The sequence below is a fragment of the Psittacula echo genome (assembly GCF_963264785.1).
Source record: "Psittacula echo genome assembly, chromosome: 6".
In the NCBI taxonomy this organism is placed as follows: domain Eukaryota; kingdom Metazoa; phylum Chordata; class Aves; order Psittaciformes; family Psittacidae; genus Psittacula; species Psittacula echo.
In genome coordinates this window covers 71325669-71349372 of record NC_137743.1, presented here as the reverse complement: position 1 = coordinate 71349372, position 23704 = coordinate 71325669, and the positions used below count along the sequence as shown (strand labels likewise).

Below are 23704 nucleotides of genomic sequence, written 5' to 3'. Positions count from 1 at the left end.
GTGACTCAGCAGTGGCACGCTCACAGAACACATAGTGTGTGCTTTGTTCTTTTTATTCAGGGCTCGTAACAAGAGGGTTTAGTACACGGCAACAGTTAATTCCAAGTACAATTAAAAAAATTTAAAAATTGGGTTTTTCACTCACTGGAAGGTGGTTCAAATGGCACACACAATAAAACATTACTGGTGGCATACAGCTCCCCAGAGTCCTGCGGGCTTGGTCATTTACAGTGGGCTCTGCACTCAGCCACTGCATCAGCAGTGCCAAAAGCAAAAGCACAGCGTGCTTCTCCTCTGACTGCAAACCAAAGAGGGGGCATGGGGGGGTTATCTGCTTTCAGAAAAGAAGTGCATGGACAAAATCCATGTTAGACACTGACATTTCCAGAGAATTCATAGAAACTACTTGTCCATGCAAGTTGCAAAAGACACTTTTTCAAATGTGAAAAGAAGCACTTGTTCTTTACCAAAAAATCTCAGACATGTCAGCACTTTACCAAGGCGCTGTAATGGAAATGAATTTGTACACAGTTCTTCCTCATTAGTCAATAGTGGTTGGATTCTTCTGTGGTTTTAAGAGAAACTGAACAAATGTGCTGCACACATTTCAGCAGTCCCCACGCTGGTGTTCAGCAGGATGCTGGGTGTAAGCTTACCTCTGGACAACAGGCTGCTGCTGACCTTTTTGTAACACATCTTGTAATAAGCAAAGGTGCTAATGAAATTTGTATGTTTAGAGTACCAAAGAAAAAAACACTTCCTGCGTGGGCAGGACATTGCACAAAACACATGGGTGTTTTTCTGAATGAAACGCCACGGTCCGTGAATTATTCTTTGTAACAGCAGTTTCAAAATCAAAGTAGGTCAGTAGGACTGTTACTACACATTGACTTCAGCTACTGGTGAAAGAAAAAAAACTAGACTGTTCTGTTCATGCACCATTCTGACTTCTGGCTAGTATCATTTTACCCACAAACTGTGGCAGTGCCTACTACTCGAGATGCCAAAAGGTGGAAAAGGTGTAAGCACAGCAAATTCTTGAAAGCAGTGCCCCATGAACCACAGCTCTTTATCTGCCTGCCAGTGCTCAGTTTACACTACCATCTTCTCTAGAGATCAGGGTTGTAAATACTTGCCTTAGCGAATGCAAAAGTGCTGTACTTTTCTCGCTGCCACTGTTGTCAACATAGGAATTGAAGTCTCTGCATGGGGTTTGTAATGCTTCCTGAAATGCTGCAGTGCTCAACAAGTGACTTTATATTCTAAATGCAAGTACTGCTCCCAGTACAAGTCACAGCACTATGGTCTTTCCAACAGCATCCTCTAGCAGCTTCCACCAAGTTGCTCTCTGCAAGGCAATACAAATGGCACCTGTTTCACATGATGTCCTGTTCCACCCCTGGGAGGAGAAGCCCTGTAAATGCTCCCAGTTTGCTAATCCACATGAAGTCCCATCCTTTCGGGGAAGGAAAACATTAAAGTTTTGCTTTTGATTTATGCCTAAAGCCCAGCAACGTAACTAAAAGAGCTCATTTCTAGCAGAGAAGCTCATTCCCACCTCTGGTCAACAATATGTACATACGCACCAGGCAGGCAGCCTACCCTCTGCCAGAAGAGGAGCATCAGTCCTGCTGCTGCTTCACTTTGCATGATCAACTGAAACACCCTAGATAAAAGTACCACTTTTCAGACGCTGCATTACTGCGAATGTCAACTTTGGCTGTCACCAAGAACCCATGGCAGCACAGCACGTAAATGCTCAGGAGCTGTGAGCTTTAACAAGAGCTAGCTGAATCTCAGGCTTGCTGGCATCCACTGATAAGCCACACTGCCACAGACCCCTGGCACTGTGGGCAGCTGTGGTTCAAACCAGCAGCAATCTCCAGCCACATTCAGGAACATCCAACTCAACTAACCACAAAGACAACCTGAGTCACAGAAACATGGTCAGCCTCCTGGTAACACTACCCTGCTCTGCCAGCTACCTTGGGGTGCTGCACCTCTTGTCCTCAAGTGAGAGCAATGACTCTTCATTCTCACCAGTCAGGACAGCAAGTCTCCAGGCATAGCTTCAGCTCTGGTGCCTACTCCAGTCCATGGGCATGGGCACACCATCAGGATGCTCAAGCACAGAATTTGCTGCTTGCCTGTTCTGCCCCTCTCAGCCCTGTGCTGCATCAGTGAGAGAAACAACATGAAGCTATCACAGAAAGGTAAAAAAAAACCCAAACCAATGTGGTGCGACACATGCTACCTCAGCCATGTCTCTGAGGCTGGAAAGAAGGCACCAACATAACCTGCTTCAGCACTAGACAGGGTCAGACTTGTAGGACCTCCTCTAGCACAGGCACATGGCAGCAAGGCAGCTGTCGTTAATAGCACTGGCCATAGCAAGGAAAGAATCTTGAATACAGCAAACCAAGGCAAGACTGACCACTAGAGGATGCTGACTGAGTTCTGCACACAATAAAAATAGCTGGCTGGGCTAAGGCAGCTCTCTCAAAGGGAGAAACATACTCGTTTTGGCCATACAGCATTCTTTGGGCTATTCTGGAGTGTCTCCTTCCCCCACCTCTCTCATGCGTACACACTGCTGATCAACAGCCTGTGATGCTGAACACATTCAGCTGTGGCAGCAGAACTCGGTGAAGAGATGTGCACCTATCTGAAATACTGAGATGTTCCCGTCTTCCTTCTCCACCCCCTTTTTAAAGTAAGCATGTAAAATAAAAAGGAGTGGGGCAAAGAAGGTTTCAGAGAAGGAGAAGTACAAGGGACAAAACTGGAAACACGACTTACTGACTTTACTAGCATGCAATCTATGTAACAGTAATATACACAGCCTGTTTACCTTGGCCTGGTCTAAGACCATTACATCACATCATCCCCAAACAAGCCACAGAATTAAAACCTGTACAAAATAAAAACTATGCATAAACTTCAACAAATTTCTTTACATTAGTACTGCATAATAAAGCATAAAACCAGCAGGAGGTGACCCAAAAATTCCATCCACAGCAACTCTTGCAGCATAAACAATTCCACTTGCTATCAGCAGGGACCTGACTAACCCCTGGGCCCTCAGATCAACGCCAGTTCCTTAAGGAGCTTCACACATTCCACTCTCAAGGTTTTGCAGCCTCATCTTCCGTGCTGTGCTCTGGCAAGCGCTCAGCACTTGCCAGAGTTCACACTACTCGGCTCTCAAAAAACTTGCAAGATGAACAACTGCCTGAATGAGAACAAGGACATGGGTGTGTATCACACACAGAGGAGGTACACACTGTACCCACCCACCCATCAGAAGCATTCAAGCACATGCTCTTTCTGTGTAAGACCTAGTTAAAAACACATTTCAACAATGCATGACCTCCCAGGTGGAGCATGTGTGCAGAGGGAGAGAGGTTCAGCTCTCATTTAGTAACTCCCTAAGCTGCCCTACCTTGACGCAATTGAGCACCATGCTCAAGTCTTTACCACAGACATACCCAGGGCAAGAGAAAGGAGGAAAGCATTGATAGTCCTGGAAAACCCAGCCATCCTACGAGCACCAAAGGCTTGTGAAATACTGCTGTTCCATCACCTGGGCTGAGAGCACTGCCTCCCTGTGCAAAATATGTAGGCCTGCCCTATGACACTAGAAACAGTCATTCCAGTGACTGACAACTCTGTTTCCAGCCTTGCTCCCAGAGAAACAATGAGGTAAGGAAACTAACCATAGCTGCTTCTGCTAGTCTTGCTGCAAGTCACAGGTTTTCAGAGAAGCAGGTAGTGGACTGAAAGGGGGAGAAAGTAACTTCTATCTTTGTACCAGTTTCTTCGAACTTGTACCTGCTGTAGGCTTCAACCAAACTAGTTCTGTATGCACTGTCACAGGAGTTAACATACTCTTCCACAAGCTCACAGGGGTGATCACATTCATCCACGTCCATCCATACAAACACACCTCATGAGTTTGTTTCCTCTTTCTTCCTCAAGCAGCTATGGTGCCTCCCCGACAGGTATGTACCAAACCTATACCTCCACCCTGATACTGCACTGATCACCTAACAAGGGCACTGGGTCAATTACCTGTATCCTTGCTAAAACTGTCGCAAACCCAGCCCTGATGCTCTCTCGTGCACTGCTGTTCTACAACAGGCCTCAGAAGACAGCTGCAGCACTGCTGCACCTTTGCGGAGCTACTGCTGGTACAAGCTGGAACTCAGCCAGGTGACAGAAGTTGTTCAGGAAGATGTCCTGGCCCAGGAGACTGGCAATGCAGTGATCAGGCTCAATTTGCAGGCTAACAGGACTGCAATGAGATTTAACCAGCTCACTCTGTTAATGCGTGACATTTACCTTAATACAACATTTGGTCCTTCCTGAGGGCAGACTAGTGCAGCCATCACTTCACACTGATCTGCTGCGCAGAATCACTGAGCAGCATTTTTAACTGAGACTAGATTAAAAAGCAAACTAGCAACACAAGGGGCTACAGAGCCTTCATTTGGTAATAACTCCACCCAGATCCACCAGTCAGCTCAGAATACCTGTTTCTTTATAACATACAATGGAGAGGGCTGGGGGAAGAGCTAGGACTACTACTAGTTACTGCTTGGATTTCCATGGGAAACCAGTACACACAACAGCCCTTTTTGCTTCCACTGAAGAGATTTTGGCAACAGACATGAAGACGACAATTGCCGTTTGTCCTGCCTCTGCACAGGGCTCTCACAGTACATATGCAAATCTAGTCATCAAGTACAAAATAGCCAATTTACAATACCTGATTGGATTTTTAAGATTATATTGTGCATAAGACTAAAGTCGGGGGTAAGTTTCGCTAGTGCAAGCAGGTGTGAGTAGATTTGAGCCTTAGATCACAGCCCCTAGAGTTTATCCTCAGACCCCAGGAGAACCTGTAAACTTTGTTTTGCCTTCACTGGCAACGGCATATGTGAGTTCTGTTTAAACTGGCAGCACCCATGGCAAGTAGCTCACTGTGGAGAGAAGCACACTTACATCAGTGCAGAACATAAAACAAACTGGTGGCATTCAAAAGATGAGGAAATAGTGGTGGGGGTCCTCTGGGCTGCAGCCATTTTAGTTGTCTAAACTGAAACGTGAGCAAATGAAAGCCAGCTCTGTGTGCCCCTGTGTCAGCCTACATGTGCAGAGCAGCTGCAGAAGTGTTTATGCTAAAGATGTAACCAGCTATCTGGAAGTCAGTTACAGGAACGCCTCTGTGTAAAATTCCAGTCTGCTAGCACATGACTTCTTCCAGCTGCATGGGAGCATGGTACAGGAACAGGAGGGATGTCCACCGGCCGGTAACCCTTCACCACAAACATCCAGGACATCCCAAGCGTCAGGCACTGCTGCCAAGGGTAGTACCACAAGGACACACAGGATTCCAAGACATATCCCAAAGCCTGTCAGAAGAAGTCAGAAATTAAATGAAGTATCAGCTACTCAACGAGTTTGTTACATCTGAATGTGTCAGCTTAATTCAGCATCAGATGGTTCAGGATAGCCTCTGCTGGCAGCTGGAAGAGCCATTTGTTCAAACAACTCAAATCACTATTGGTTTATAATGGGGGAGGATGGGAAGGAGGGAAGAGTGGTTGTTACAGTTATCCTTCATTCAGTTAGACTGGATGGGGCCCCAGAGGCTGGTGGAGATCTGGGAAGCCCTGACAGCTCCTGCAGCAGGAGATGCAGTGTTCTGTCCTCTAGTCTTCACTCCGAGTAATGCATGATCGACTCCACATAGTTCCCTGGGAAGAGCCCCGTCACTCCATTCATGACCCCCTCATACCAGCCGTCGTCATTTTTCTTGATGACATAAATAATGGCACCTTCTTGAAACGACAGCTCATCTTCTTTGTCCTTTGTGTAGTCGTAGATTGCCACCACTAGGAAAGAAAAGAGTGTGACTGTTAGGAGAGGTACAGGGAGGAGAAGGAAAAATCAACTTGCCTCATACAAAGTTCCCCACATTCAAGGCAACCTCAGAGAGCTGCACTGCCTCACCTCTGTGTGTGCAGAATAACCTCCTGAGAGCATCAGCTTCCTCCAACCCCTTTTACAAGAGCTCACGCTTTGAAGCACATGAGTCAGGACCACTCTAACTCTTCTATTCTTACTATTTCCAGACCCATCAGAGGAAAAGTTTACAAATACATAAAAAGCTTTCGGTGAGGAACGATACAAGGAGGTGGCTGTAAATCCCCATGGCTATGACTGCTATTTCAGAGTTCATGTATTATATACATGTGCTAAACCAGATCCCTGCACAACTACCAATCAGCAGAAAAACATGGAAGAGGAAGAGCAGTAAGAGCTCTTTTCAGATCACAAGCTAATGTGAGCCAAGGCTAATGTCTCAGACTTCCATCTACCTTAGATAATGCCACATTTACATCCGTAAAATGCCTATGTGCAGTCCCAGTAGCTAGAAGTCATTCCCATGGTATACAGTGCCAAGGTGGCTCCCAGTTAGGAACTAGAAAGTAAGGTGGTTCTCTGAAACAAAATGTATGCCTACTATATCAGGACAATTTTCTTACAGCTGCAGAATATTTTACTGAAGGCACAAAAGCTGTCAGTAAAGTCAAAGAAATTGGACAAATATTAAAGAGATCATTGTCCTGAAATGGCAGGAAATAGACATCAGCTCAGTATGTTTTTTCATTCTCAGTCCTATCAACCATTATGTGTTCCATACAGAAAATCAGCTATGCCAGACTCTGAATACTTTAACAAACAGCATCAGCCACTGCTTTGAGCACTTGGCAATGAAACACGCAATGCTGTCACTGAAAGAAAATGGATGTTGGACAGAGATCCTAAAATCTTGTACTGGGGATAGAAGGGAAGATACTCTGAACAAAAGCAAGGAGAAAAAATTAACAGAATGTGTTCATGAGCACAGTGTCCAAGAGTCCTACTAAACTCATCATGCTGTTCAAAAGAAAAGAGGTCATTTCCTTTTGAGGGGCCAAAGGAATCAACACGAGGGAAACCTGGATCCTGAAAAGATTATCAAGTAAAACATCCAAATCAATGCCAGTGGAGACTTGGAGTATCTATAGAGATTTATTACATTTTGTAACAGATCTCCCAAACAGGAGATTTGTATCATTTGACCAGAGCATATTTAAAAAACACATGTTGCTAGTTCTATGCTTATGCCAACACCGTTGTGCAGTCACTCATTCTAACCAGTTTTAGACAGACCATTCTAAGGAAACAAAACACAAAAGGAGAAATTAATGAAATTTTAGCTTGAGAACCAGAAGGCACTGCACAAACACATGATACAATTAAAGTCCTTCAAAATTCCTTTTTAACTGCCTTCTATGAACTATATACTCATTTAAAAATACTTCTTCCTACAGTCACTGTACTGTTCTTAAGTCTTTTGATAATAATAATCCAAGGATCATGGTAACTTACACTTCCCTTCTTTCTCATGTTTGAGTGTACTCTAGTCCTTCTCATACTGAATGGTCTCACTAATTCATGATCACGAGTAGGAAAAACTCTTTCCTAATTTTGTGATTAGAATTCGCTTCTTGTTAAGCCTCTTATAAAATTACCTGAAGCCTGGCTTTGTTTTTACATCATCATTGCTTTCTCCTGCATGTTACTTTTGTACTAGCAACATTTCCCTCTCTAAAAGACTGTTGAATCATTCTGTCTGTAGTCCCACCAGTTCAAGTTGTGAGCTTGTCACATACCATTGAGTTACCAGGAGGCCAGGCCAGTACTTCAATAAAGGTTCCAGATGAGACACGAAGCAGCAATACTGACTCAGGAGGTGGCACCCTTCCCTGTGAGACTGAGCCAGGACCTCTTTTCTATCTGAAACATGTTCAGATAGAAACTCAGGTAGTTTCTACCTTAACATGTTTCAATGTACATAAGGAAACCAGAATTACTCCTTTAGGTGTATGTTCTTCCAATCAGTGATCTCTGGTCCTTCAGCAATGACACAGTTTGGCAGAACCCCATTCACATCAAACTGACCATAAACATAGCCCAGACCGATAATCCAACAGAAACCTGATAGATGTGACCACCCACCTTCTCTATTTGGTGTGAAGGCATTTTTTTTCTTCTGGATACCCATTTCTGGTTTTTGATTTGCAAATTTGGGACATTTTCTTACCTCTTCAATGCCACAGACCCAGACAGAGAGCTCAATGGGAAACTGCAGTGTGTTTCCCTGGACACTGCAGGTTGGCTGTTGCTATTATAGCCATGTGTTAGTGCCCTCAAGTTCAACGTCCCCAGTAAGTGTATCCTACTGAAGAGTTTCTCCATCTGTTCAAAACAGATCTGCTATTCACTTCTTAACTATAGGTTAGAGCATGTCTTAATGTTAAATACACCTCCCACAACGCATGACCCATTTATAGAACAGGATCACATTGAATCCCATCTCGATGTGTAGCAAACCCCTGGATTTGATACCTCCTTGGTGTTCCAGCTTCTACATTCTCACTTCTGCAAAGGTTATCTGCACTAATCCCGTTAGAAATGCTTTCGTATGAACTTATTTAAGTGAGCAGCCATACCAAAAGAACAAGCAGAAATCCTAGGAATTGCTACTCTACTTACTGGGGATAACAGTGTCTGACCAGCCATTTCCACCAGTTTTGTCCACTTTGAATCATGTGGCACAGAATACTGTTTACTGGAACTTCAGGAGTTGCCATAGGAATAATTAATTTGCAGAAGATAATGCATTATTAGTCCATGGCAGGATAAGTATAGACATTCTTGGAGTATGAACGTCCTCTTTTAGTATGGGGCTTTTCAATAACTTTAAAGCTTATCTGCTACCCCCAAAAATAAATAAATAAAAAAAAAATATCACAGCCAAGCACTGTTGTCCCAACTCCAGGAAAGCAGTCGAATCTCAAGACATGGGCTGAAGGGAAGAAAAGCTACTACTGTAACTAGAACAGAATCTAGGCTTATCTCATTTTTTCTGAGACTGTAAAACTATTATTTAACTTCTTCGTACACTGTAAACATTTTACAATGTATAAAGAAGTTTTTATTAGTTTTATGAGTACTTCTCAGAACACAGCAATCTTGTAGATATTTCAGTCATCTACTTTTCAAAATATTGATTAAAATTATGTTTTTGCATGGTCAAAATATGAAAGAATGTCTGGTTTCCTATACTTATGCTTTTCTGCAGAAATCAGTTTTGACTAAAAGCCCAACTGTCTCCAGCTTATCCTTAAAGACTCCCACTACAGTTTTGCTATCCCATGTCATTATTTCTTCAAACAGAAAGTTGTTTCCTCAGGCCACATGCCACATGATTTCGTGGCTTCTCTTCCCCACAAACACAGACACACACATCCCCTTTGCATTATTTGCTATAAACAAGCAATCCACATCGGGGTCCTCTTTTTACTGTTTCGCTCCTAGCCGAAACACCACTGAGGATTTGCTAAGGGCCAGGTAGCAGGAATAACAGAAACATAACAAAGATAGTGACACTTGCTGTCAAACACGGATGTGGAGAAGTCAATAGCTAAGTGTCTCACAAATGGTCTCAGCTTGGTCTCAGCCGAGCTTGGGTACTCCCTGCACTAAACACACCAGCTAAACAGAGGGTGGGAGAATAACAAAAAACCTTCCACATATTCCTCCATCTCCTCTCAGGACTAGTAATACTTCCTTTGGGCTGGAGTTGGCAGAAAGCACCTCTTCCATCTCTTTATCCCCTCCCTCCCCTCAAGTCTTGCACTGGCATTCTTGAATTTTTTCCCTTATGCAACTGAATGTTTTCAGCAGTCACTCCACTGAGATGCCTAGTTGCTCTGCAATATCAGATTTTCTATCACCCTTCCCTAAGAGGTACATGACCCTGTTTCACAGAACACCAGGCTGTAGATTTTTTTCATATTCAAGCACCCCTAAGCCATTTACCTACTCAGTTTATTTTACCTGAGTTTTACTCCAGCATGTTCCCACACACCTGCTTCAGAACTGGAAGACATCTAGATGCAGCCCTGCAGCAATATCTCAGGCCTATGCACATCCAGCACTTTTTAGCTTAGCACAGCCCCACACTGATGCAGCATTGCATCTCACAGAGCCCTAAACACACACTGCAGCAACTCTCCAGATACACACACATACTCATAGCTCCAAGTGCAATTGCAGCATTGATTCATTCATTTTCAACCTCATATGAATTTGATTATCAAGATTAAGCAGATTACTGAAAGGTGAGTCTTAAATAGATGACAGAGCATTTAAAAAATATGTAATTAGCCAGCTAATCAGTATCTTTCTTTTGTGGATAAAGGGATGAAAGAGTCAGTCAGACTTAGTAGAGTAGCTTAACTTCTGTTCTTTAAATTACCATTTGGAGGAGCACCTTTACCACAATACTAAACACTGGCTACGAAGGACTCCATGTCCAAAGCAGGATGGCAGGTGCTTATACAAAATTATTGTTGCAAACATGACACTATCATCTCTACTAGCTCTAAACATACCCTTTTCTAAGTAGGTCCTTGGTGCCCAAGGAGGGTCCTCCTCAGCATATGGATCACTATACTCCACCACTGCTGCTTCCTCCTCCTCGTAATCCTCTGGAGGTGGTGGTGGAGGTGGAGATTCATCAAACACTGGCTCATCCACAGGCGGTGGCGGGGGAGGAGTATCTGAAACTGAAAATAAACAGTAGTATAACCATGAAAATGTCTCTAGAACCACGGTAGCAGGTTGAAAAAATACTCTCTATCCCAAGTAGTTGCACCGGCACCAATAGGTAGAACTTGTGGAAATACACTAGAGACAATAAAATTCAGAAAAGGAAGGATGAGGTTTCTCCAAGAAAATTATTTCCTTTTCCCTCCCTTCAAATTTTAGACGAACTTGCAGAGGCAGTAGAGCAGGTAGAATTCTGGCTATATACAGACAAATCCTTTATCCACTCAAAACAAAAGCCACATCCAGTAATAAATCATAGCACAAGGAAGCAGCAAACTTACTGTTTTCTTGAACTCTGGCCACAAATCCCATTAGCGGTAACTGTGGAGTTACCTGTAGGATGGAGGGGGGAGGAGGAGCAAGGGATGCTGCCACAGAAATTAAAAAGAGAGAGGCATTCAGTTAGAAACACAACAAAGCAGCAAACAGGAAAGTAGACATCATCACCACTCAGACAGTGTAGCAGTCTGCCAGGAAGCTCACATATAAAGGCTGACATTCAAAGCAAAATGGCTCAGGTGGTTTAAGAGTATTCCTAAACTTTACTTCAAGGAGATGCCTCTTGTTTTTAAAATTTCCAACCAGCTCTTTTCCACAAGATTAAGAATCTATGCTGAAGCATTCTCTTAAATTGAAGTTTATTGCTACAGCAACACAGCACTTCATGAACAGACCTAAGTAACAAATCTATCAAGAGGATTCTTTCCCTGTAACCCTCCATGTTTCAGATCAAATTGATATTTATAGAGATGACTTCTGTAGCAGCATCCACCAATCCTTAGCAATGAAAATTAAAATAACAGCTTTACACCAAAATGTAGGCCAAAAAAACCAATCAAATGCAGCAGTTATTTTGGGCAAAACAGCCCACTGCACGGAATTCTGAATTTTCCAAGTACAATACATGTGAATTCACACTTCAAGAAGATACATTCAGCGAGTTGCAATGTTACAACACTGAAATGTGGTTTAAGCCAGGAATGAAAGTTTCAATTTTCTAGTTAAGGTAAAAAAGTAGTTACCTAGTTTTAGTATCACTTTGCTAGAGTAACAGAGTAATGTTCTTTAAGCAAATTACAAGATTACTGTTTAGAAGGCACACCTCAGGAAAAGCACAACTAAACAATTTGTTAGTAGTGACATACAAAAACATTTAGTCACGACCAAAAGACCGAGAGGAAAAAGGTCTACACTTCACGTACCAGTACATTTCTTTAGACTGCAGAAAACTAGATTTCAGACAAATCCCAGAGCCAGTAAGAAACCTGCCAGGTATGATGTAGTATTTTTCAAAATTAATTCATATCATCCCAGGAAATGAGAAGAACTCCAGAGCATTTAAAATTAATGTCTCAAAATTTCTTCTGTTGGCTTACTGTATTTCAGTAGAACTATTATTTGAAGTGCTTTGAACTTCTTCTGTCACTCACATTCCTTTCACAACTACGCATCCCAAACAAAAATAAAACCCAACAGAGCAACCATCCTTTTTGTTGTAAAATACCCCTGTACCTACATATAAAGCAAGCTCCATTATCTCACCATTTAATTGATATTTCTTGAGAAAAACTGAAATAGATTTCTAATTACAGCTTCTCTAAATTGAGTGATGTGACCTCTGAGGGTATTTATTCTTTCAAGTGTAACCACGGTAGCTATGAAGAAATTGGTCTTGCATTTTTTCAATGAAGGAAAAGGGAACTTGAATTTGAAGTCCTACTGAAATGCAGTAATATTCATGATTTCAGCATCCTTGTGCAGCTCTGAAGCCCCTGCTTTTTTAATTATACATGCTATAAAAATGCTCCGTTTCAAAATGTTTCCTGTATTCATCATCATATGGATTCACACAATTCATATCTATCATATGAGACTAGTATTTCCTGGGTACCTGCAGCGTACTTTGTTCATGTGCTATTTCTTTGAAAGAAATAAAGAGGCTTTCCACATAGAAAATAAATCACTCTAGACAAGCATTCCAAGCAAATATAAAAAAAAAAAAAAATCCCTTAGTTTAGTTTGGGTTATGTAGTTTAATCAAAATGGTGATGCTAACACTAGCTGACATAATTCTTTTTTTATCCATTTGGTTTGTGCTTCTGTCTATGCACAGTGCAGGAACTATCATATTTCATATATATATCTCATACTATATGATATATATATACATATCATATATATCATACTATATGATATATAGTGACTCTAATCTAGTTTTGACATTTAGGAGCCAATACAATAAATATTTTATTAACAATGACTTTGTTTATAAAGGGCATCAAAAGAACTTTACTGTACCTCTGCTGTCTCAAAAGACAACGTGAACACCACCTTAAATGCTCCCTCCCAGCTTCTTTCCATGTAGACCATTGGTAGATTAAGTTTATCAACACAGTTGCTGTACATTAATTCAGAAATACCCAAGAGCACCTTCTACTAGACTGCTTCAGACTGATAAGAATTCAGCTACACAAATAGTGTATAGTGCAAACCACCATCTCAGTACTTGCCCAGTTTCTCCCACAGGGTTTTCAGCCTGTGCTGAGCTCCGCACTGCTTAGACACTGGTACCCAAGGCTGCGAAGTTAAAACACTTTTTAGGTGGCATGGCCGGCAAGAGCAGCTTTGGGCAGACATATGCTGAGACCATTTAGGGTCTCCATTTCTTAATATTTTCAGTTATTAAAAAGGTCTCACCATGAAGCTGGGAAATTATGTTATCTTAGAACTGGCATTCAAAAGAGCAAGACAAGGCAAGGATCTTTCATCCTCCTGTGAAACGAATAAACAAAAATGGCTATGCCAACATACTAAAAAACATACTGAACAGAAGTGGAAAAACCAGCCTACAAAACACAAGCCACAGCTTGCACACTCCCTCGCCTTGCTGCAAGGTCTCTTTTTAATCTCTTAAGTTTGTGTTTTCTCCCTCTCTTCAGGAATCCTGAGAAGCAATTGTGGCCCCTGTCCTGTAACTACTAACCCTGCTTTTTACAGACAAAACTGCCCTTCTGTTCTTAGGGTCTCATCAATTACACATGCTCAAGCATCCTCTCATTTCAAGGTACATGCCAAAAAACCCTGGATTTACTAACAGTTGCAACTGCAAAGCTAATAAATTCTGTATTCTGCTAGAAATATATATATAAAAAGTCTGTTACTACAACTGCTTATTTGTTGTATCAAGTATGCCAGTATAATTTAAGTATTACGTTTGTGATTTACCACTCAAGTGACTAATCACGATAATCATTACCTTCTTAGCCACAATTCAGTATGCAGACTGCACTGTAGTTATGTAACTTATTTAAAGTCTATTTGGCATCTTCTGTGATTACCTATTAACAATGCACTGGTGGCTTGAAGAGAACTATCCCTTTGCTAAAGCAGAAATGCACAGCAGTTGTCAGAAACTCTCTGGATATACTAAAAATCCTCTTTACTGCTAAGGTAATCCTGAAAGTTTCTTTCATTGCTATTACCCATTCCTTCTTGCCTGTTCCCCTACTGCCTTCAATATGCACATAACGTGATTAACGCCGTCATGTATTTCAGGCAATTGGGCTGCAATTTAGTTATATACCCTCCTCCATCCCTCTGTCCCCAACAGAACCATCCATTTCTTTCTCATGTTATGCACAAACATGGCAGGATAATTCACAAGCAGTAATATTTGAACCTGATCAAATCTTTTAAGCGCAGATTGCAGCATTAGATCTAATTCTAAATTCAGTGCTCAATTAAAAAAATCAATCCAAACAAAAGGTAAAAAAAAAAAGGGGAAAAAAAAAACCTCAAACCAAACAACAACAAACCCAACCAATCAAAAACCCAAACAAACACACATACACACACAAAAAACTAAAACAAACCACTAAAAACCACCACCACAAAACATAAATGCACTGTAGTACTTCCAAGTCAACATACAATCTTGCTGGTAATGGGTGACTTCTTAACAAGGAAACTTCAGTATGTTCCCTGCATCTTTCCACAGCTTTGTTAAAAAAGAAAGTCTCCCTTACTCTGGTATTGAAACCTTCACGTCACTTCAGAAGCACAGGAAAAAGACTGCTTAGATAAAAAGCTACTGTGTTATGCCTGCCACACAGACATGCCATTCCTTGTTAATACCTCATCCTGCTTTTTAAGACAGGTTGTCTATTAAAATAACATCACCTGAGGACTTAACAGATAACACAGCTCCTTTGTATCCCATACCAAACACTATGATGACTCCAAGGTGTCTAATGCTTACCCTTGTATAACAAATGCAATTTCTTGAATTGACCATTAATCAGAAGGAAAAAGCATACAAGATAAAGACTGATTAATGAAGAATCAGTGTTCTGGTGCAATGTCAAATACCCACTCATCCAACAAAGCAGATACATGACACACAGTGTAGTAAAGGATATAACCTTCTCTTATAGTGACTGTGAGATCAAAAGTAATTTATTTGGTAACAAGGCCAGTATTGTTTTAAACTGCTTGGCATAATGGAAGCTGAACACTCTGTTCTTTGACTGCAGCTTTGGCATGGCTACCTGCAATGTACTGGAAGTCACCCAAGACTAACTGCAAGATCTGCAGTGGCAACAGAACATAAAATTTCAGAGACCTGAAGGCCTCTCCATTCACCTCTGTGTTGAATTCAACAGAGCAGAAAAACTTTCTTACTTGGATTCTGGTTATAAAATGGCCCTCCGTTCATCTGGTTCTGAAGGCTTGTCTGTGATGTGATCGAAGGAGGACGCCGATATGGCAAAGATCCCCCTATTGTTGGGGGGGTGTGTCGAGATGCAGGCCTGTTCATGCTGTAGAACTGAACTGGGTGACCTAGGTTAGAAAGAGAAATGTATTAGCAAAGAGAAGAATGATGACTGCCTTTTTTATATTTGCATTCAAGATTCAAAGGCTTGGAAAGGTTTTTTGGTCTTTTTAAAGACATCTGCATCCTAGGAGCTGTCAGCCAGCTCAGCTGCAAGGCTGGCAGGACACTGGACGTCTCAATAGCAACACAAAAACCAGCTCTCCCTACTGCCTCTAATCAGCACTGCTCACAAAATCCAAATACAGAGCTGTTTACACTACAAAGCTTCAATATGAAAGAAAATAATTCCCAGTTATCCATTCTATACAACGCATCTTAATAGCTTCTTGCAAATTTAGTTATTTATAAACCTGCGAAAAAGTTACACTTCACAGTTCAGCAATTAAGCATCATACACATACAGACTAACTGTACGCCATTTCCAAGATTCAAAGCTGTTACCTTCTACAACCTAAAACACAATACTAACTCTGCTAGTGCTATTCAGGAAACATGCAGAGAGCCATCTGGGGAGAAGAGAATGTTGGGAACTCCTTGAAGAATGAAATAAATGAAATCATACTCAAATGCCCTTTCTTTCAGGGAGCTGTCAATTGAAACAACTCCTTAAACACTTGTTCTCCATTTTAATCACTCTCTGTATCAAAGTAATTGATCCTGATTTTAAGCAAGCAATAAATGAAGCAAGAACATTAAGCTCTCTTCTGTGTTCAAATAAAGTTCTTTTCCTTATATGCTGTATATAATAAACTGGATTTATTATAGCCATATAGGTTATTACCCTCTCTAACTATTCTGCCTCCACCATTTGTGCTAGAGATAAATGTCTGAAGAAACGCAAGGAAACAAGGGGAGAAGGGGTGGTCACTGTGGCTGAGGAGAATGGCATGGAGGGGAGTAAACAGGGCAGCACAACAAAGAAATAAGCATTTTTTAAAAAATCTGCCCCGTTCTCCACTCTACTTGGATTCCTTTGTAAAGCTTCACACTAGGTCAGTAAATAAAACGCAAGTTGCTTGCTGCTGCTCTGTTACTTGCTCCTAAGAGCAAATGCAAAAATTCACATTCCTCCTGCTTTGTATGGATACATCCCAAAAAATGCACTTTTTACAGATGAAGGAGAGGAGTTACTACAAAGGAATCCTCCCAGTGTGTGTATATATACATATATGTATAGCCTTTTCACATTTTTCCTAATGCATCTTTCCAGTGTGTCTGTCTCTCTGTTTCTTAATGCACTGGTAGAAATTGGTGGTGATTAGAATGAAGTGAGGAGAGAAGAAAGAGGCATAAGAGATCCTTAAGAACCAAAACCTACAACTTCATAGATGGTAAACTATCCAGTCTCTTCAAACACTTTTTTCAGAGGAGCCATGCAAGCACCCTCACTAACAGCACAGGGCAAGAAAAGATCTTAGAAATAGTAAGTAACCTGAAATTTCTCTTACGGATTGTGAATGTGAATTTATAGCCATTAAAATATTAATCTCTGCTCGATTTTGATTTATTAAAAACACAGAAGCATTATGGCTTAAGTAGAATACTGACAGTGCATCAAAAATGGAAAACTGACTGAGGGCCCACATGACACAGCTCATCATCTAATCATGGAAGTAGTTTAGACAACAGCATCATCTTCTAATACCAAAATTCATTACAGTCTGGAAGCTCCTAGTCAGAGTTATGGATTCTAGCATAAGTATATTCTCATTTTATATGTGTCACAGCACCTTAAACTAAATACGATTTCAGGAATGCTTCTGGCACCTAGTGAAATTCTAAGAGACACCAACAGTAACAAACACACAAACCTATTCAGATCATTGTGATCAGCCTCCACTATAACAATGTAACAAAGGTTGTAGGTAGCTCTGTATGAATTTGGCTGTCTAAAGGAGATCTTTACAATGTAGGTGTAACTCCCTGTTCAAAAGCCAATATAGAACAGTCTTATGGTTATGCTGCAACTTCAGCATACAAGAAAATGAAAAAGTGTAGGGTAATTTCATAAGCATTAAAAAAAGTAATTTGCAATATACACCATACGTACCATGTATTAAAACAAAACGCTTTAGCGCTATTCTGCATAATAAAAACTTGTATTCTACCTGACACTGAACACAAAAATAATGCCTTTCTTATCAGTTCATTGAAAGAAGACCTGTCATGTGAAAGCACTGAAGAGACAAGTCATACAAATTATACTTTGCTAGATGCACTTTTTTCTATTCTATCACTGAAAGAGAACAATCAGACCCAGAACTATCAGTGCTGGTTACCCAACATAATTATTCTATGAGAGTCTCAGTATCCAAACTGTAATAAAATTATAATAATTAATTATATACATGTAAAAATAATAAAATGAAAAATTATTGCTCCTTATAAAACTAGCACACCTTGAACTGTCTGCTGTAGCCATTACCTTATGGCTGGGTATTAGCAGATATTTTCTAGTTATATTTCAAAACATAATTTAAAAAAGGTCACTGCTTCTGAAGTAACTTTGAAAAGCCTTGGATCGTGATCACATCTGGGTTCCTCTGCCCACCAGCTGGAGCAGACACTCACCTGCAGAGGGTGTGGAAGAAACAGCAGGGGGAGTTGGAGAGGTGAAGCCATCAGCAAGGGGCTGAGCTCCTGCAGCAGCAGCAGCATCTGGGGCAGCAGAGGAAGGGGCAGGAGCAGGAGGAGTGGGGGCAGGAGCAGAGGTAGCAGGAAGGGGAGCAGTGCCAGCCGAGCCAGCAGGGGCTACATGAAGAGAGGAGGAAGAGGTGGAGTTAATAAGGAGATATGTTAGCAAGGATTAGAGAAAGCTGCTGACTATCCAGTGTTAGCTCTTTATTAGATGCATAATATTTTAGAATGCACGAGGAGATGAGAGAAAAATGGAGCTGTTAAAAAAAGGCTCATTCCTATGTAGACAGTAAATGAGGGTCAAGCAAATCCACTTCTTTACAGGTCTGAAGGGAACAACGCAGAACTTCTCACTGAAAGCCATCACTTCTGAAAGATGCCTTTACATCTTGCTATTTATGCTTCTATCTGCAGCATGGCTGCCTTTAGCTTTGTGTAAACCAGCTAATATAGAGAAGACGAAAGCCAAATATGTCCAGTTCTTTGTTTCAGTAGCATCATGTATCTCAGACTAAGCTGCAAACCAACTATACATTTCACTTAAAGGGCTGAGCAAAGGAAGAAGAGTACTAATGTCACTTCTCATTTCTGGAAAGACTGTGGCAATGACATTGAACAAGTATCTTTTTGTGACAACTCAGGCTTGCATTAATGTACTAAAGATTTACTCTGTGCCTGCCTCACGTTTCATCTAATTTTCTAAAAACATGCTTCTATGTATCTGAACAGCCAATGAAAGAAACATGTATTTGCTTAAAAGGACAAGGGAGAAGTTTCCCCCAGCCTACTAAAAAAGTAGTTGTGCCCTACCTAGTTACATGTAGGCAGCCAGGCAACAAAAAAAAAAAAAGTGATAAACAAGTTAATATACATAATATATGAAAGAAGCATGGGAGCACATCAGACACTACCAGAAAAGATACTACGGGATTCAAAGTCACACTTTCAATGGCAAGCAATTTTCAAGCCTTACATATTTCTGAATAATGAACTTTGAGACTTCCATTGGGGTTTAGGAGACTTGCAAATGCTAAAGGTTAATGCAGATTCAGAAAGAGGAACAGCAAGTTTCCATTTACCTGGATAGACACTGGGAGGAGATGGTGTAGGAACAGCAATTGGAACACCCACACTTCCACTTCCACTGTTCTCTCGACTGCTGCTCCGACTACTTGGATGGCTTCCTCCACTACTCCCACTGCTGCTGTAAGAAACCAAAATAACCCATGGTATGAATATGCTGCTGTGCATGCTGAAACATAAGATCCCTCACATAGCACCTTACTAATTCAGAGAAGTAACAGGGAAAACGAGAAAAGAGACAAGGATGATACAGACCTATATAAAGCTTAGTTTTCCTAAAACTCTGCACTTCGACTACAATACGACAGTTTTTTCAGTTACTGAACTTGCCCAAAAATGAAAAGCTTTTGCAACCTTGTTCCACAGCACAGCATTTCAATATTGTTGAACCCTACTGAGCAAGACAGACCTTTTTCCTATAACTCATAAAACATGTAGACTGTTTAAACCCTGATTTGTATGCTTTCATATGAGACTACTAGAATCTGGAAATTTCAAGATAATAAAGTAAAAGTCAGATTTTCTTATATTTTAAGTCCATCTGTTTTGCCATCCTCAAGTGCTTATGATGTTTAAAGATTTCAAGAGTAGTATTTAGACCTGTCACATCATTGAACTTATTATCCTACAGAAAATCCTAGCCTTCTGCAGAATCTTTGGTAGTATAATTCAGCTTTATTCTGTGCTTGTTGTTACCAATAGCCTCAAAATACAATGCTCTTTTTCAGCTACTCAATCTATAAACATCAAAGACTGTTCAAACAAAAATGTGACCATAAACATACTGTGCAGTCCTTCAACATGTAGAAAGCAAGTTGTGTAGAAAGTCTTTTCCCAGTTCTGAAAGCATTTCTTAAAATATCACTATCTACCCACTTGAAAAACATCACAATTTTAGTAACTAAGTACTGTAACTAAGTGATGGCACTAAAATTAAAGTAACTAGGGGATTAAGTGAACAATCTTAAAATGATTCACTATTCTGGGTTTATTAGAGTGCATTCTCCTCATGCCAAATGATGTTCCAAGTCCATATTGTAAATTAGCAGGTTTCACTGTAAAGGTGCAGATGGATTTGATATTTATCATAGCTTTTATTGTCTATGTGCTTATATAATACTAACCACACACTGTACAGGACTACATTGAATACCTGTATGTGCGATTCCTCTGATTCACAGAAGCAGTTCTAACAGGGCTCTGTTGTGAGGGAGCCATATTGCGCGTTGGGCTAGGCACGTAGTCATTTGGTACCACTGGAGGACGTACTGGTTCCAATGTACGATAGGGAGAGTGACGCCTGCACAAGGACAAGCACGTATCAGAAGCAAATTAAAATAATACAGACAAACCTAAAGACTTTTCATTCTTTAAAAGATAGCTACATACTAATCAGTAATAAGAGCTAATTTAAAAAAAAAAAAAAAAAAAAAAATGTTTTCCTGCAAGTTTGCTGTATCTACTTCATAGGATGAGAAAAAACAATCAAGGATTTCATCATGTACTTGAAGCTTCCTAATAATAAACTCTGTGTTGCACATCCCATTCATGTTTTAAAAGTAATCTATATCTTGTTTTAAAATAAAACACCACAGTTTGCACATATATACATAATAACATACCAACAGACTGCGTTTATCCCAGTTATAGCACATTTTCCTAAAGTCAAAGTCGAGTTCACAGACTTAACAGGAAAGCACTTTCATCACACACAGCATAAATAATTATTGAACAGTGCCACATACTAATTTTCCAGTTATTTAGCACCACCTGTCAAAGACACACAGTTACTGATTTTTTACGCTAAATCACATAGTTGTAAGTGTTCTGCAACGATAAAGAAGTTCCTGTTGGGAAAGTAATGATGCCCGCTGTCTTCTGACAGAAACATGGTAACTGATACACAAGACATGATCAGTATAAGAGAATGAGAACATAACACCTCTTGATCTTTGTGAACTGTTAAAACAAATAAATGAAAGCAAACCCAAAACCAAACAAAAATACCCAAACCCCACACCACAGAAAAAGAAAGAATTTTCCCTTTTTCCCCCCTCTTGTTCACCAAAACCGTTTATAGATTTGGTAACTGCACTTACCCAATAGTTCCTTTTCCCGACATCGGTGGACTTGGTGGCTTCTGGGTGGGTGGTGTTGTACGAGGCAGCCCACCCATCTTCATGTTCTGTGTGCTGACCTGCATGAAAGAATGGGGAGAAAAAAAACGGCCTTCACTAAGCTCAAGCTTCTAGGGGGAGAGACACTGAGATGCCTTTAGCAATTAAGTAGGGAAAAGTTAAAATGAACAAAAAAAATTGAGAGGCCATGCATTTGATATGTAATTTCCACTCTGCTAGAAGTCAAGAGTTGTGCTCAAAGGACTCTTTATTATATGAGGGTTTATTAGAGTGAATTTGCCTTTAGGCTGCCATATAAACATTAAAACACTAACAATACAGACACTGTATCTAACTTGGTTAAACTCCCCAGTCATCTTTTGCCATAAAGACAGTTATTTCAGTTTGCATTACTGAATGGTAGGTTTGCAAAAGTATTTTGGAATACTCTTTTAAAATACTAAGGTTTATCTGATAGGTGACAATTCAATGTAATCCATACAAATATGGAAGGGTCAAAGTCATCTCCAAATATGATCCATTACTGGCTCAATGTTTTCACAGTATGATATCATTTTTTAAGATAATATTTATTGTAAATGTTATTTATGTATATGTAAACCTAGAGAGAAAGCTATATGGAGAAAAATAAAAAGATGTAATTTTCCCTCCACCATATCTGTAGCAATTTAATCTCTAAGAACTGATAAATAAATGGATGGGGAGAAAAATATTTAGCAGTGATGTGACGTAATTGTGGTTGCCCACTCCCCCTCTTTCAGGGTAAAATAATAACAAAGTAACTTTTATTTTAAAAACTCATCTGCATTTCTGACTGATTGACCAGATAGGAATCCTAAACAATTGTTACCAGTGTAGGCATTTTGCTTATGCCAGCTAAGCTTAATTCTCTCAATGCATACACCCTTACAGGAATCAATACATGGTCTTCCTACAAGTCTCTGTTAAACAGCTGTGATTTATGAATGCTCAAACGAATGCTCAGACAGAGGGATATTCAACAAACCTAACTAAGCATGCTTACATCCCTTTTTCTGTTGTTCTGTAATGCTCTATTTCACAGCGTGTCTTATTTCAAAAATGTAAGTCTTGCCTACTACCCCTACCTCCCATATATAAAAGAAACAGAGACCAAGGCATTAAGAGTATTTGCAAACATCAGTAAAGGCAAATTACTCCTTTAAAATTTGACTATAACAACTCATTTAAAACCCTGACAATGTTCAGATTTGTGAATTCATTAATATTGCCAACAGTGTAGAGTAATATATTCAATATTCTAATGCACTGAAACTTGATTCCCTGGCTCTAGATAATCCCAGTGCTATTACATTTTCAATCTGCTGTGAGGAAAAGAAAATCAAGCAATGGAAGTTGTTTGTTGGGTTTGGGTTTCTTTTATCAGATTCAAAAAACAGATGTTTGGATTTAGTTGTGTAAGAGTACTTTGTAATGTCAATTTAAAACATTATTTTGCATAGTCTTATAAAGTCCTTTAAGCCAACTCTAAGCAACAAGAAATCTAAAGTTAATTCAAGTGAGGGATGAGGTAAGCACTGAACTACAACTACTTGAAGGGAAGAGGGTAAGCGTAAAATGTTTTATTCTATACACGGAACATTAAGAAATAGCACAAAATTAGATGTTTTTTTAAAGTTGCAGCACCCCTGTACTTTCTTTTTAATCAGATGCCTGTTTTACCCACCCACCTATTTGAGTTGCTCAAAAAACCCCACCTTACTGCATTGTCTCTTGCTATATTTCAAACTGCCTACAGGGGCAGCGGTTTTGAAAGTTTTTAGATGACAGCAAATGTCGACCAATCTGCATAACCCTGAAAAGTCCATTTAGGTGTTTCAACCTATTCTTTCTGACCAGATGATGTAACCAGTAGCTAACACTTTACAGTTAATGTAAGATTCCATATATTTAACCATAAAGGCTCTAATTATTCGTATACAATCACTGCAGGAACAAAACTGATGTTTTAGGTTTCCACTGGGCTAGAACTACACAAAAAGAAAGGACAGTAGAGGTGGAGAATGTAGTGGCATCACACAGTATACAGTAACAATTCAAAGTAATACTTGCCTAATGCATAACTCCAGTGACTGCTAGTTACTTTCACTAACACTGCGAATAAACATACCCTTGACATAAGATGGGAAGAAAGCTTTAGAAAATATAGTCGAAGAAGAAGTGGACCCTATTTTAGCCAAGAAACTACAGTCACAAAGCAGGATCCTTAAGAAAGACTAAAATGAAAGATGGGGAAATGCACTGA

The 23704-nt window shown here is 40.2% G+C and overlaps 1 protein-coding gene across 45 annotated transcripts in view; it reads right to left on the bottom strand.

Annotated features, from left to right (window-relative positions):
* Nucleotides 1-5721: 5721 nt before the first annotated feature.
* The window catches only part of ABI2 (abl interactor 2), a gene marked incomplete at both ends in the record, with an annotated part of 63146 nt that continues 45163 nt past the window's right edge, over nucleotides 5722-23704 (bottom strand). For 5 of the 45 annotated variants that reach the window (XM_080621211.1, XM_080621209.1, XM_080621233.1 and 2 more), the window contains 6 exons: nucleotides 5722-5897; nucleotides 10512-10685; nucleotides 15409-15567; nucleotides 18134-18313; nucleotides 19279-19403; nucleotides 21382-21479. In XM_080621211.1, coding sequence (XP_080477337.1) covers nucleotides 5722-5897; nucleotides 10512-10685; nucleotides 15409-15567; nucleotides 18134-18313; nucleotides 19279-19403; nucleotides 21382-21479 — 912 coding nt within the window. Of the gene's footprint in view, nucleotides 5898-10511; nucleotides 10722-11009; nucleotides 11097-15408; nucleotides 15568-18133; nucleotides 18314-19278; nucleotides 19404-20435; nucleotides 20583-21381; nucleotides 21480-23704 lie in introns of all 45 variants that reach the window. The other 40 variants (XM_080621240.1, XM_080621239.1, XM_080621217.1 and 37 more) reach the window with 25 other exon arrangements.